Source organism: Neoarius graeffei, chromosome 23 (genome assembly GCF_027579695.1).
Source record: "Neoarius graeffei isolate fNeoGra1 chromosome 23, fNeoGra1.pri, whole genome shotgun sequence".
NCBI lineage: Eukaryota > Metazoa > Chordata > Actinopteri > Siluriformes > Ariidae > Neoarius > Neoarius graeffei.
Genome location: NC_083591.1, coordinates 42,315,409 through 42,331,356, shown reverse-complemented (window position 1 = coordinate 42,331,356; position 15,948 = coordinate 42,315,409). Strand labels below are relative to the sequence as shown.

At 45.1% G+C, this 15,948-nt stretch overlaps 1 protein-coding gene across 1 annotated transcript in view; it reads right to left on the bottom strand.

Moving 5' to 3' along the window:
- The window catches only part of LOC132871740 (E3 ubiquitin-protein ligase RNF126-like), a 57,691-nt gene extending 43,164 nt beyond the window's left edge, over window positions 1-14,527 (bottom strand). Inside the window, exon 1 of the mRNA XM_060906205.1 lies at window positions 14,442-14,527. Within this exon, the coding sequence (XP_060762188.1) occupies window positions 14,442-14,516 (75 nt within the window). The 5' untranslated portion in view covers window positions 14,517-14,527. The remainder of the gene's footprint in view (window positions 1-14,441) is intronic.
- Window positions 14,528-15,948: the final 1,421 nt, after the last annotated feature.

The following is a 15,948-nucleotide window of genomic DNA, read 5'->3' as shown; positions in this document are numbered from 1 at the left end:
GCACAAAAATGAGTTTAAATGACGATTACTGCCTACTTTTTTCAAACTTTCCTGATTGCTATCGAAACAAAACTTCCGGCTTGATTACGTCAGCATTCGAAAGAGGGCGCGCGCGTCTTTTGACAACGATGGCAGATGTCGGTCGCTTTGATTTCCGCTGTACGTTTTACTGCCGTCCTACGATGTCTCGCACAGGTCTCAACGCATCTCGTTTACAGCCGTTGCTTTGACATATGGACTAACATATTTCAAACACTCATAACCTGCTATAGCAGTGACGACATAGCAATCAAAAATGCATTCCGATATTTAATAAAATGAGATAAATAGAATTTTGAGAATAAAAAAAAAAAAAAATTGCCTTCAGTTCTCCTTTAAACATTCAACAGCAGCTAGTAGACACTACTAAAGCAACTCTAATGTTACTGCAAAGACTGACAACTAGCCAGCTCACCCAGACAGCAGACCTCCGATTTCTGTGCAGTCCGTCATTATGTAGCCTGTGAGACGAGTTCAAGCGACGCGGACACGAACAGGTCTCCTCGGTGTCATTTTATAGATTTTAACACAAGCGTTCAATTTTCGGTGTAGTCGCAAGGTGTGGAGATTAAAACTCAACACATTAAAACATTTTAACCTCATGTCATGAAGCAATGCCTGGAATTCCCTTCCCTTCCGCCGAGAATGGCCCAAACCGGAAATGACGTTCAAAAGTTTGGGGTCACCCAGACAATTGTGTTTTCCATGAAAAGTCACACTTTTATTTACCACCATAAGTTGTAAAATGAATAGAAAATATAGTCAAGACATTTTTCTGGCCATTTTGAGCATTTAATCGACCCCACAAATGTGATGCTCCAGAAACTCAATCTGCTCAAAGGAAGGTCAGTTTTATAGCTTCTCTAAAGAGCTCAACTGTTTTCAGCTGTGCTAACATGATTGTACAAGGGTTTTCTAATCATCCATAAGCCTTCTGAGGCAATCAGTGCGTTTACATGCACATAGAGAAAATCGAAGTTCTAAATGCCATGGAAACACCTTAGCTCGGCTGAAATCGAAACGAACTGGATTTCTCGTAATCGAGCTACGCGACCTAGATTATGCGATTGTAGCCGAGCTACTTAGTGCATGTATACCCTATCGAGCTACGGAGTCGAGCTACTTACTTCCCTTCCGGAAGTGGCGAGTGACGAGACCACAAGTGGGAAACACAACAGCCTCGGTCGGCATGACAACAGTAGTAGTAGCGAGCAGCAGAAGAGGTCAGGAGGAACAAGGAGACAAAACACAAAAACAATTGAACTTTTTGTGTGTTTATTAAGGCACAAGTTAAATTGTAAGCAAAAAATGAACTTTAGAAAAATATACAATTGTGCAAAATAAGTTGTCTTACAAAACAGTGGTCTGCGCAGGACAGTTTGTAGCCAACAGGTGGCAATGACATGTGGTGTGAATGTAAGGTGGTGTTTACATTAGACCGTATCCGTCTCGTTTTCGTCGCGGATGCACTGTCTGTGCACATTAAAACGCTGGGAAACGACAAAACAGGCGGAACAACTTGAATCCGCCAGGGCCCACGTATTCAACCCAGTTCGTATCTGATCCGGTGCTGTGTAAACATTGAGGAACGAGGAAACGCTGAGCTCTAGCTGACGTCGTCATTGGACAACGTCACTGTGACATCCACCTTCCTGATTCGCTGGCACTGGGATCACACACACAGCGGCTCAGTCCCGAATCACTGCTCGTGCGCTTCACTCGCGCGCTCTGTGAGCTGCGCAGGGCCGGAGTGCGCACCCTCCAGAGGGCACTCGCTGTTCAGGGCGGAGTGATTTGGAGCGCAGGAGGAAGTGCTGAGCCGCACTGAGGTTTATTTACACATTTCAACTTATTTACCTCCTTCAGGCGCTTAAACTCAGTGAGAACATGAACATCACAGCCAGGTGTGTTTATCTGCTGGAGAAGGTGTTCGCTTGCCATCCTTCCACTTGCAAGTGGTGAGTGACTTGCGCATGCCCGATATGCACTGGGATCATGTGACGTGCCGTCTAATTAGTCATGTGATTAGCGTATCCGTGTATTGGCGTTGCTGCGTGCACGCGAATCGTGTATTGGTGTTGCTGTGTGCACGCAAATCGTTTTAAAAACGTTAATCTGATGATCAGCTGATACAGTCTAATGTAAACACCACCTAAAGTGGAAATCACTCCTCTTCTTCATGACGACAACCGGAAGTGTACCAACACGATGGGGCGTGTAGCGCCACCTGTGGCTCGGGTGCACAATGTACCTCACACAATAGCTCAATTTCCTTGTGTGCATGTAGGATTGGATTTCTCTGGCACCCCTGCTGGGACCCTTAGCTCGATTACCGACAGCAGCTCGATTTGGATGCGCATGTAAACGCACTGAATGAGCAAACACATTGTACCATTAGAACACTGGAGTGAGAGTTGCTGGAAATGGGCCTCTATACACCTATGGAGATATTGCACCAAAAACCAGACATTTGCAGCTAGAATAGTCATTTACCACATTAGCAATGTATAGAGTGGATTTCTGATTAGTTTAAAGTGATCTTCATTGAAAAGAACAGTGCTTTTCTTTCAAAAATAAGGACATTTCAAAAAGTCACCCCAAACTTTTGAACGGTAGTGTACATCGGTGAACTCCTACCTGAAAGGCGGGTTGACAGAACATGAGCTGTGTCCAAAATCACTCACTCACTCATTCATTCATTCACTACTCCCAACTATCTTGGGAATTCTATATCAAGGACTATATAGTGAGCTCATTGGTAAAATGAAAAAACACTACTGGTTGTGGTGTAGCTCCGGACCCAGTTTTGGGCGTCGGTTCCCTCCAGGCCTTGGTTCGCTGTGGGTGATGTCTGTGCTCCTTGCTATGGACTACAGTGAGCTCGTTGCTCATTTTAACATCGTGGTTGCCCAGCGCTCTGTGCTTTAGTGCTTGGCGTGATGTTCCAAGCAGTGTGGCTGTGCAGGCAGGTTAGGACATACCAGTGCTCTGCATGGCAGTGCGTCTGTGCTCGCTTTGTGGATCCGTGGCGTGATGTTCCGAGTGATGTTGCCTGGCGGCGGCACAGTAGCTGTGCGGGACTTGTTTTCGTGCGCCTTTTGGTGGGACTGTGGCTACTACACCATTAGAATGACATCCTGACCTCTATTTGGTGGACTTTTTTTTCCCTCCCTATAATTGTAAAGCGACCTTGGGTTTTGAGAAAGGCGCTATATAAATCTCATCTCATCTCATTATCTCTAGCCGCTTTATCCTTCTACAGGGTCGCAGGCAAGCTGGAGCCTATCCCAGCTGACTACGGGCGAAAGGCGGGGTACACCCTGGACAAGTCGCCAGGTCATCACAGGGCTGACACATAGACACAGACAACCATTCACACTCACATTCACACCTACGGTCAATTTAGAGTCACCAGTTAACCTAACCTGCATGTCTTTGGACTGTGGGGGAAACCGGAGCACCCGGAGGAAACCCACGCGGACACGGGGAGAACATGCAAACTCCGCACAGAAAGGCCCTCGCCGGCCCCGGGGCTCGAACCCAGGACCTTCTTGCTGTGAGGCGACAGCGCTAACCACTACACCACCGTGCCGCCCCTCATCTTATTCTGTTTTAGCTTATTTTCTATCCTCTTACTATTTTTAATTGTACTTGAATGTCCGTTTATAATGCGCTTCTTTCTCCGTCCATTCACCCCAACACGCTTTTTTTTCTTCTTTCAGCGTGACCACAATGCATGATGGTATATATTGCTTGGTTAGGTGACCATAGGTTGTATACTACGAGTCCACTATATAGGGTGTAATAATTCTCATTATTCCTTGTTTGCACGTGACGTCATAGCTTATAATGCATGAGGGTTTGAACCGGAAGTTGGCCATGTTGGAGGACATACACAAACTCATGCGGTGCACATTTACTATAGAAGATATGCTCGAGAGGTTGTTATGCTCAAGAATTCCTTTTGTTTCTTCGCTATGCCGACTCTTTGTGCTGGAATTGGATGCAGGCACAACTCTATTCGAGACAAGGGGACTTTAGAAGTACAGCAATTATAAATATTCAAGGAGAAAAAACAAGAGAGTTGTCCATGGAGCGTAGACGTCAATGGCTGTCCAACATAAACCGGGCTGATCTAAGTGATGAGAAAACAAAAACCACACAAGTCTGTCGTGAACATTTAATCAATGGTAAGTGCTACGAACTAGTTATTAATGAAAGATCACAATATCTAAGAAATATTGGATTGTTTAATAGGCTGGTCGGACAGAAACTTGCCGCTGTCAAACGTGACCGCGTCATGATCATTGAGCATGTGAAAGAGGTCGAGGACATCATCAAGGCAGCCCGCTCAGCACCTACTCCAGGCCCCAGTGGTATTCCCTATCTGGTTTACAAGCACTGTCCAGAGCTTCTACGGCACATGTGGAAGATCCTGAAGGTGATTTGGAGAAGGGGAAAAGTCGCTGACCAGTGGCGGTGTGCTGAGGGAGTATGGATCCCCAAAGAGGAGAACTCGAAAAAAATCAACCAGTTTCAGACCATCTCACTCCTGAGTGTTGAAGGGAAGGCGTTTTTCAGCATCGTCTCTCGGAGACTGACAGAGTTTCTCCTCAAGAACAACTACATCGACCCATCAGTGCAGAAGGGAGGGATCCTTGGAATACCCGGCTGCCTGGAGCATACTGGAGTCCAGGCTTTCGTCTAAACGGGGGAACAGGGGCACTGCGCCCTCTTACTCTCGGCGTGCGCCCCCTTACCGACTCCGTGAAAACATCCCAGCAACACTACGTGACAATGTGTCTGATCATCAAATACGTTATAATTGCTCCAAAAATATTCCAATCATAGTAGATACACCGCCAGACGGTGCAAAAACAATCCGAATTGGCGTTTTCCAGACTGAGGCGCCATGTTGTTTAGTTGTTTACTTGTCGCGGCTGCTGTCGCGAGATTTGACATGGGTTACATACAAGGTCAGCTGACTTGTAGAGCGAGATTTCTCAAGACTGAATGACCTTTCACCCACCGGCGCGGGAGCTTTTGACAGAAGTAGTTCGCGAGTTGTTTTTGTTGACACTTGGGCATTTAAAGATGTCATCCCGCAGCACGAAGCGGAAGAAAGCCAAAGACTGTCCGGAGCAGAAGAAGATTACTTCTTTCTTTTTCAATGTTGACAGACAATTTGTTACAATTTCCCTCTCAGATAGCCTCAGAATGTCCCATTGGAGCATTTTTCAAAGGCTTTGCACGGCGGGGGGGGGGGACAACCGGCACCATCTCTCCCCCCCCGCTTCGCTCCCTCGCCATGGTGAGCGCCCTCATACTAAATTTTTCTAGAAAAAACCCTGGAGTCATCACACAGCTGATTAGAGAGGCTCACGAGAACAGAGGCGACCTAGCGGTCTTGTGGTTGGACCTGACCAACGCCTACAGGTCCATACCGCATAAGCTGGTCGAGCTTGCGTTGCACCTCCATCATGTTCCCATTAAGATCAAGGACCTCATCTTGGATTACTACAGCAATTTCAGGATGAGGGTCACTTCTGGGTCAGAAACATCAGACTGGCAAAGGAATAATAACAGGCTGTACCATCTCTGTTATCACTGAGGATCCCAGTGCATCCATGAGGTGTTTCTAGCACAATGGTAAGTGCTACGAACTAGTTATTAATGAAAGATCGCAATATATAAGAAATATTGGATTGTTTAATAGGCTGGTCGGACAGAAACTTGCCGCTGTCAAACGTGACCGAGTCATGATCATTGAGCGTGTGACCCGACAATCAAAGGCTTATATGATTTTTTCATTTTAAAAAGAGCTGTATATAATTTGATAACACTGCTTTTATTTTGCTTTTTCTTTCCATTAGAGAAACCAGATGATCTCTACAATTTTACAGATCCAGACTGGGCTCCAACACCAAATATGGGCCACAACAAAATCAAAGATGATACTAAAGCGGTAGCTTGAAATGCTTGGCTTACGGAGCGCAGAAAGAAACGCAAAAAATTACTGAAGAATCTTCCCAACTAATCACAGTGTCAAACAAGATTCATGTCGATCCACTACCTCAAATCCTGCAGCCTCCTCGCCCGGTCAGTGCTCTTTTAGAACTAAATATGTTCTATAGTGTGTTAGATACCCATCTTTTGAAGCAGTCAAAATGGTTTTAAAATAGAAATGACTACAAGCTTCGAAATGTAGCTCCTCTTTACCTTCCAGTCTGTATTCGTACCACTGTGTATATGTAGATTGTATATTCTTTAACATGGCAGCGGTCAATGACGCGAGCAGTTTTGTTCACGTGGTTGCGAATGAAGAATACGTTCAGTCAGCGCCACAAAATGGCAAACTCACTATATAGTCCCCTATACAGCGAGTGAATTTGGACACAAGGATTGTATCCTCAGGGTGAATGGACATAGAAACATTACACAACCCCGATTCCAAAAAAGTTGGGACAAAGTACAAGTTGTAAATAAAAACGGAATGCAATAATTTACAAATCTCAAAAACTGATATTGTATTCACAATAGAACATACACAACATATCACATGTCGAAAGTGAGACATTTTGAAATTTCATGCCAAATATTGGCTCATTTGAAATTTCATGACAGCAACACATCTCAAAAAAGTTGGGGACACGGGCAATAATGGCCCTTTTCCACTACCCTTTTTCAGCTCACTTCAGCCCGACACGGCTCGCGTTTCGACTACCTCAGAGCAGCACGACTCAGCTCGCTTCAGCCCTGCTCAGCACCCAAAACTCGCACGGTTTTGGAGTAGGGCTGAAGCGAGCCAAACCGAGCCGAGTGGGGCTAGGGGCGTGAGGAGACACTCCCCTGTGCACTGATTGGTGAGGAGGAGTGTCCTTACATGCCCACACACGCCCCGCGAGCACGCTGGGATCTGTAAACACCGTAAACCCGGAAGAAGAATTACGAGAGTTTCTGAAGCCTTATGCGCCTCGCCTCATCTATACGCTCTTGCCAGTATCTGTTGGTGTTGTCGGTGACAACAAGCCACAGCACCAAGACCAGCAACACTAACAACTCCATGTCCTCCATGTTTATTGTTTACTATCCGGGTCGTGAGACTACCGCTTAAAAGAGCACTGATGTCACTGTTTGCGCCGCCTAACGACATCACGTGACGTCCACCCACTTTCGCTAACTCCACCCAATGTGTCCACCCACTTCCAGCCAGCACGGTTCAGCGCGATTGTAGTCGAAATGCAACTCCAACAGCCCCGCTCAGCTCGACTCAGCCCAACTCAGCACCGCACGGCTCAGCCCAACTCAGCCGTGTTGGTAGTGGAAAAGCGGCATAAGAGGTTGGAAAAGTTCAAGGTACAAAAAAGGAACAGCTGGAGGACCAAATTGCAACTCATTAGGTCAATTGGCAATAGGTCATTAACATGACTGGGTATAAAAAGAGCATCTTGGAGTGGCAGCGACTCTCAGAAGTAAAGATGGGAAGAGGATCACCAATCCCCCTAATTCTGCGCCGACAAATAGTGGAGCAATATCAGAAAGGAGTTCGACAGTGTAAAATTGCAAAGAGTTTGAACATATTGCAAATTGCAAAGAGTTTGAACATCCTCAACACCACCTCCAACTTTGCCTCCCGTCTCTTCGTTAAGGGTACGGTCTCCAATCCATACATCACAGCTGGTTTCACTACTGTCTTATACATCTTACCTTTCACTTTTGCTGGGACTTTCCTATCACAAATGACTCCCGAAATCCTTCTCCACCCTGCCTGCACTCTCTCTCTCTCTCTCTCTCTCTCTCACCTCACTATCGCAGCCCCCATTTTCCTGCAAAGTTGACCCTTGAATTCACCAACTTTCTTTAAAGGGCATATTCTGGACCAATTTCGTATTTGTTTTTATATGAAAGTATGTCCCTTTACACACTCATCCAGAAGGGTAATTTTGCACAAGGCCATCTGTCTACTGCAGAAAAAAATAAAATAAAACGCGTCTGGAAAAATCCCAAGGGAGTCTGGAGCCAGATTCGTGACGTCACCTGCGGAAGCGCCAGCAGGCTGCGCGAGCTTTGCACGGTTTCAGTGCACAGCCTGTGTAGACCAAGCGCTCCCATTTCTCTCTCATTGTCTGGTCTTTTGGGAAACGATGAGTACTAATCCCATCAAGATTGGTGTTGCTACACCCTCCTACGATACATCTGTTAACCATTTTAATAATTACGCGATAACATCGAAGAAATTTGCAGAAAACCACCAGGTCGTTTTCTCATAAACAAACCAGCACTGACGTAGGATTCAGAAGGAGGCGTCCCGCACGCGACGTCACGAGAATCGATGTTTGCCGGGAAATCCAAATGGCAAGTTTTTTCAGAGGCAGACCAATTCGCCTCAAATGGCTTGATTTCAACTGAATTTTTCTGGTATTGCGCATGGTAAAAAAAAATTGCACAAAATGCGACAGATATTTAACCAAAGTTTAATATAAAATAGGAGAATTACATTGATCTCGCTCCTGAATTTACCCGTGATATGCACTTTAAGTCTCCTCCTTGCATCTTCACTACACGCTCATCCCCATTCTCACTGACGCACATGCAGTTAGGTTGGCTTGGGCTGAGGTGCCCTTGAGCAAGGTACTTAACCCCTGACTGCTCCCCGGGCGCTGTAGTGTGGCTGCCCACTGCTCTGGGCGTGTTCACTGCTTCAGATGGGTTAAATGCAGAGGACGAATCTCACTGTACTTAAAGTGTGCATGTGACAAATAAAGGTTTCTTCTTTTCTGCTATTTTTTCATTTTACCAATGAGCTCACTATATAGTCCTCTATATAGAATTCCTTAGATAGAGAGTAGGGAGTCGTGAATGAATGACACAGCGCTGGCTTCAAACTAGAGGTCTGAGCGGGACAGAATTTTCAGTCCTGCTCCCGCCCGCTCCCGCATTGTGCAGGCCCGCTCCCGCAAAGAATTATGATTTTCAGTCCCTCTCCCGCCCGCAAATCCCACATGATGCAGACGTTCGCGTTATTTCTCACGAAAGTTCTTGTCATTGGCTTGGGGAATTAAACATGCTGAGCTTAGCAGAGCTCTCCACTGACCGATCCTTCACCTAGCGCACGTAGCGAGGGTGCGCGTTGCCAGGCGGCATGCGCAGCTGAGGCTTTACATGTACATACATCTATCTATCTATCTATCTATCTATCTATCTATCTATCTATCTATCCGCATGTTGTGTGTGTGTGTGTGTGTGTGTGTGTGTGTGTGTGTGAGAGAGAGAGAGAAACAAATCCAAAGGTGAGAATTAGGGCCTCTGCATGCTCTTGCGACAAGGCTTTCGCAGATAGCTTTTCGCAGATAAATTACAACTGTCTGCGAAAAGCTATCGTTGAGCGGGAAGTAATAGGCGTGCGCGATGTTATTCACCGCCACAACGCAAGGGGGCGCGAAGTCGCGAAATCGCTAGGAGTAGTTGGTGGGTGTGGTTAGTGGAGTGTTTATCCTCCGGTTACTGATAATGACTAGAACTGGAGTCGTATAGATGTACGTACTTCCTCACTTCCTCGATCAACCGCTCTTCGTGCTGCTCCATCTTCGCTCGTGTTTTTAAAAATGGCGGTCGTGAAAACAAACCAAACCGGGAAAGTAGGGAAGCGGAAGTGTGTGTACAGCGGATGTAGAGTGGACCAATCAGAGCCCTCTTGTCTGCGAGGCTTCTGCAGTTGTCACAATTTTTGGGAGGTGCGTGCAGAGCGTCTGCAGGTGGGGGGGGGGGGGGGGGGGGGCTACGCAGACGCCATCTGCGAGGACTGCGTTGTCAGCATAAATTGGCCTTGGGGCAAAACCCTGACAGCGTTTGGCCAGAGTGTCATATTACACTGAGGCTATTCTCTCTCTCTCACACACAGGAAGTGAAGAAAATAAAAAAGAATAAGAAAAAATAAATAAATAAATAAAAAGAAAAGTTTGAAGGTGAAAAAGAAGAAAGCGAGACTATGACATTGAGGAAGAAAGAAGAGAAAAGACAACAAATGAAAGAACAAATAAAATGAGGTGGGGTTTACATTAGACCAGTGGTTCTCAACCTTTTTGGGGTCCTGGACCCCCTGCATATTTTTGATCGACCCTGAGGACCCCTCCCACCCGATCTGGAGGCTAGGGTGCAATTTGATAGAAACAGCAGAAACTGCATTTTAAATTGCATTATGGCATTTATTCACTCTATTCACAACACAACAGCATAGTTTCCAGAAATATGTAATAAAACAGGATATTTATGGCATAAATATCCTATCTGCATAAATTTTATGCAGCTTGTTCTGAACATTATGTAACAAAACAGAACTTTTATATAGTAGCTTTCAGAAATATGAATGTAATGAAACAGATTTCATCTTCTGAACATTATATAACAAAACAGAACTTTTAGATAGTAGCTTTAAGAAATATGAATGTAATGAAACAGATTTTTTATGCACTCTTCAAGAACAAAAACAAACACAAGTATGAAATCTCAGTGAATATAATATATAATTAAGCAATAATATAATATAATAATTATGTAACTAAGTCTTGGTTTTATCTGTAGAGGCAGATGGTGTGTGTGTTATCAAAGCAAAGCATCCTCACTTCTGTTTTTGTGTCACTTGGGTGTGGTGTAGTGAGGTTTGTAACGTTAGCTTAATTTTGAGCGCCAACCGGAACCTTGCAAGTTAATGAGTTTTGCCACATCAGCTTCCTGAAAATATTTTTATATATCTTATATTTTATATATTATAAAACTCTGTAGTTTAGCTAGATAAAGGTCTCAGTCACATTTGAACAAATTTTTTTTAAGATATTTTATTTTCACGGACCCCTTGCAATTACACCACGGACCACTAGGGGTCCGCGGACCCCCGGTTGAGAATCACTGCATTAGACCGTATCAGCGGATCATCAGATTAACGTTTTTAAAACGATTCGCGTGCACACAGCAACGCCAATACACGGATACGCTTATCACATGACTAATTAGACGGCACGTCACATGATCCCAGTGCATATCGGGCATGCGCAAGTCACTCACCACTTGCAAGTGGAAGGATGGCAAGCGAACACCTTCTCCAGCAGATAAACACACCTGGCTGTGATGTTCATGTTCTCACTGAGTTTAAGCGCCTGAAGGAGGTAAATAAGTTGAAATGTGTAAATAAACCTCAGTGCGGCTCAGCACTTCCTCCTGCGCTCCAAATCACTCCGCCCTGAACAGCGAGTGCCCTCTGGAGGGTGCGCACTCCGGCCCTGCGCAGCTCACAGAGCGCGCGAGTGAAGCGCACGAGCAGTGATTCGGGACTGAGCCGCTGTGTGTGTGATCCCAACACCAGCGAATCAGGAAGGTGGATGTCACAGTGACGTTGTCCAATGACGACGTCAGCTAGAGCTCAGCACTGCGTTTCCTCGTTCCTCAATGTTTACACAGCACCGGATCAGATACGAACTGGGTTGAATACGTGGGCCCTGGCGGATTCAAGTTGTTCCGCCTGTGGAGTCGTTTCCCGGCGTTTTAATGTGAACGGACAGTGCATCCGCGACGAAAACGAGACGGATACGGTCTAATGTAAACACCACCTGAGTGCGTGAGAGAGAGGAGAGAATGAGAGTGTCAGTGTATGAACAAAATAAAAAATAAGACTTTACATACACGCACACTAGGGCTCTAACGATATGCGTATCGAAATCGAAATCGCGATACGCAGAGCCACGATCCGTATCGCGATACAAGAAGGCAGAATCGCGGTACACCCTTTCAAACTTCTCCTCGGCCCAAAAACAGAGGCGCTTCCAAACTTCAATTTATGAATACTTTACTTTTTATTTAAATTACATTTTAAACTTACTTAAATTACTTTTATTTTTTTATATCTATTAGTAAGTCGTTTTTACACCGACCTGCGACAATCTTCTGCGAGTCACGCAACGTCCACACTCGCCACTGGCACAGCATTCATTTCTTTTAAGCAGTCGCCATTCTGGTTGCGACGTGGGGAGCGAATCTGTAAACAAGCAGCTCATTGGCTGGCTAGGTGTGCCACAAGCCAATCACAATCACTTGACCGGAAAGGCATGCAGTGTTGCCAGATTGGGCAGGTTTAGGTGCTTTTTGGCTGGTTTTGAACATATTTTGGGGTGGAAAACGTTAGCAATATCTGGCAACACTGAAGGCATGTCTGCTTGGGCGGAAGCCTTCTGCGGCAGTTACATTTTGACACGCGAGCAACGTTTCATCATAAAAATTCCGTAATTTCCATCTGTTTTCCACGATCACAGAAAATCATTGGCCCTATGAGAGTGAGACAGTGAGAGAGCCACCCCCCCCAAAAAAATCTTAACGGATTTACACGATTTGGAAAAATGACTTTTTCAGAACCGAAAAAAACAGAGCTTCCGGCTCAACAGTATTATTTTGAGAAATAAAAAGTCTTTGGATATACATTTGTTCATTTTTGCATACATATTACTCATTCTCTGCAGTGGTCTGAATTATTTGTTATTAAATAGTTAATGTAAGTAAGTAAATGTTAATAAGTCAAATTTACTACTTTAAAAAAACGTTTAAAAAAAATCGTGGGCGTATCAAATCGTGGGTCAAAAATCGCGATACGAATTGAATCGTGAGTTGGGTGTATCGTTACAGCCCTAACACGCACACACACACTTATGTACGCGCGTGCACACACAGGCAAAAATATTAAAATTGCACATTGGCAGTAGTGCATTAGGCATTGTGTGTCCTCTGAAAAAATATGTGCGGAAAGGAATCGGAAACGTACGTGAGATTAGACCACATCCGCAAATTTAGGCATCTTAAAATGTTTTTATTAATGCCAAATAAAATATCTAGCACAAATATATGATAGACATAAATTAATTTATAAATTTTATTTTAAACACGTTTTTAAGTTAGCGGGACTGCAGCTTATCACCTCTCCCGCATTGTGCGCTCCCCCTCCTGCCCGCCCGCAATGAGCTTTCAAAATTTGTCCCGCGCCGCACTGCTTTGCGGCGGGTCCCGCGGGAGTGCAAGGCTCTATGCTGCGTTCATGTGCTATGGGAAGATGATATTTTCCAGTTGGGAAGTGGTATTTACCAGTGTGTTGTGTTCTCATGCTTTTGTTGTTGTTGACAAATTAAAGATGGTGGACCAGATTCAGAATCAGGCCTGTTATTTGGCTAAAACAATTATAGATTGCCTTGTTCATCAGCTGCAGCAGGAATGTGAGTTATCAAAAGTCAAAAGGTAAATAATGCTGAATATTTCCTGATCATGACAAGTAGAGATTTTCTTAACACGTTGAATGCCACGCTCGCCGCCATGTTGGAAGGTTAAAGTTCATCTCATCTCGGCAACTCGTGTATCAAAATTTTCTACGAGTTGCCCAGTGGAAAATACCACAAGAGGGGGCGTTCATGTGTGCTTTCCATGTCAGCGTTTGGTATTTACCATAATTCCCATAGCACATGAACGCACCACTAGTTCAAACTCTGTGCGCGCACTTCCGGTTTCTGCAGCTTCCCCAATCTACGTCACAACAGGATGCCACAGTTCCCGCCTACTCCATGTCTCTTTGGTGTGTGTGTGTGTGTGTGTTTTTTAAATCATCAGAGGCGGATTATTCAGGAATTATTCCCCAATCTACGTCACAACAGGATGCCACAGTTCCCGCCTACTCCATGTCTCTTTGGTGTGTGTGTTTGTTTGTTTTTTTAATCATCAGAGGCGGATTATTCACAATCGGATTGTGGGTGAAAATGATCACAACCATCTTTATTTTCACAGAGAATAGTGAATTTATGTAGGTGTCTGTACTACGTCGAAAAAAATAAAATCCACCTACCAGAATCAGAACCAGAACCAGAATCGACTTTATTGACAAGTCTGTTGTCACATACAAGGAATTTGCTTTGGTGGTTGGTGCTTGAACAGTTAAAATAAACAAGACAAAAGTAGCTACATAAACCGAATACAAATAAAAACCTAAAGTATATTAATTTTTTTTAAAGTAGACATATTTAAGGAGTATGTGTATGGGCTGTTTTAAAATCCAAGCTGTACAGTAAATCCTAGAATGTGCAAAAAAAAAAAAAAGAACAGCTCTCAGAAGAGCCATGTGCTAACTAGTGCTGTTTAAAAAGGGTCTGAGAGCATTAGGCAATACTTAACAAGCTGCATGTTTTACACAAGAGAGATGATACGGTTGTTTGCCAGCAGTTCTGATACAGGCTAACTAGATTAGCTTAGCTGCTAGCGATGCTAACTAGCGGATATCCGAGCCGAATTTAGCGACTTTCCCAAACAAAGCAACGTTTTGATAAACAAAAAGATCAACCATCATGACTCTAGTGCACTTATTTACGTGTCAGACTCACCGGAAGCCGAGGACTAATCTCTTCAGAACACTGGTGACAGAAATACTGGCAGGTCCGTAAAGGTGCTTCCGCCATCTTTGAATTGGTGTGTTGCGTCTGACGTCACATCCGCCTTATGAGACGCACGAGACAGGAAAACTCTCAGCCCCCTGAGCTAAAAAGTGGGTTTGTAGACAATCAGTCCATTCTGACTAACTCTCATTCAACATCCATAAAGCGGCCTGTTCCACCTCCAGACTCCCTTTAAAATAATCAATAATATACACTACCGTTCAAAAGTTTGGGGTCACTTTAACACTCCGTTCAGACTGCAACCTGAAACGACCCATATCCGATTTGTTGTGAAATCCGATTTTTTTGTTAGGCCGTTCACATTACCAATTATATGAGACTTGTATGCGATCTCCAATATGAACGGAAAACGACCCAAAAGTGTCCCGCATGCGCAAATTGACACGTAATAAGCACATCTACATAATACGTGGGCGGCACGGTGGTGTAGTGGTTAGCGCTGTCGCCTCACAGCAAGAAGGTCCCGGGTTCGAGCCCCGGGGCCGGCGAGGGCCTTTCTGTGTGGAGTTTGCATGTTCTCCGCGTGGGTTTCCTCTGGGTGCTCCGGTTTCCCCCACAGTCCAAAGACATGCAGGTTAGGTTAACTGGTGACTCTAAATTGACCGTAGGTGTGAATGTGAGTGTGAATGGTTGTCTGTGTCTATGTGTCAGCCCTGTGATGACCTGGCGACTTGTCCAGGGTGTACCCCGCCTTTCGCCCGTAGTCAGCTGGGATAGGCTCCAGCTCGCCTGCGACCCTGTAGAAGGATAAAGCAGCTACAGATAATGAGATGAGATGAGACGTAATACGTAAAAAAAAAAAAAAGCGCACTCTTCAAGTTTGCAAGTAAAGCATGGAGATGCGAGACCTGGCGATGTGGTTTTTGTGGCGGCGGCGGAACCCACACAATAATCTGATTAATGTGGGCAGCAGACTAATGAGACCGAAGGTGTCAAATTACTGGAAATTTCCAGAACAATCTTATAATCTTGTAATACAGGATGATTTAACATCCAGGTCCCTACCAAATCCACCGTTAGCTTGATCAATTCTCATCTCATCTCATTATCTCTAGCCGCTTTATCCTTCTACAGGGTTGCAGGCAAGCTGGAGCCTATCCCAGCTGACTACGGGCGAAAGGCGGGGTACACCCTGGACAAGTCGCCAGGTCATCACAGGGCTGACACATAGACACAGACAACCATTCACACTCACATTCACACCTACGCTCAATTTAGAGTCACCAGTTAACCTAACCTGCATGTCTTTGGACTGTGGGGGAAACCGGAGCACCCGGAGGAAACCCACGCGGACACGAGGAGAACATGCAAACTCCACACAGAAAGGCCCTCGCCGGCCCCGGGGCTCGAACCCAGGATCTTCTTGCTGTGAGGCGACAGCGCTAACCACTACACCACCGTGCCGCCCCTTGATCAATTCTATAAAAGTCTATTT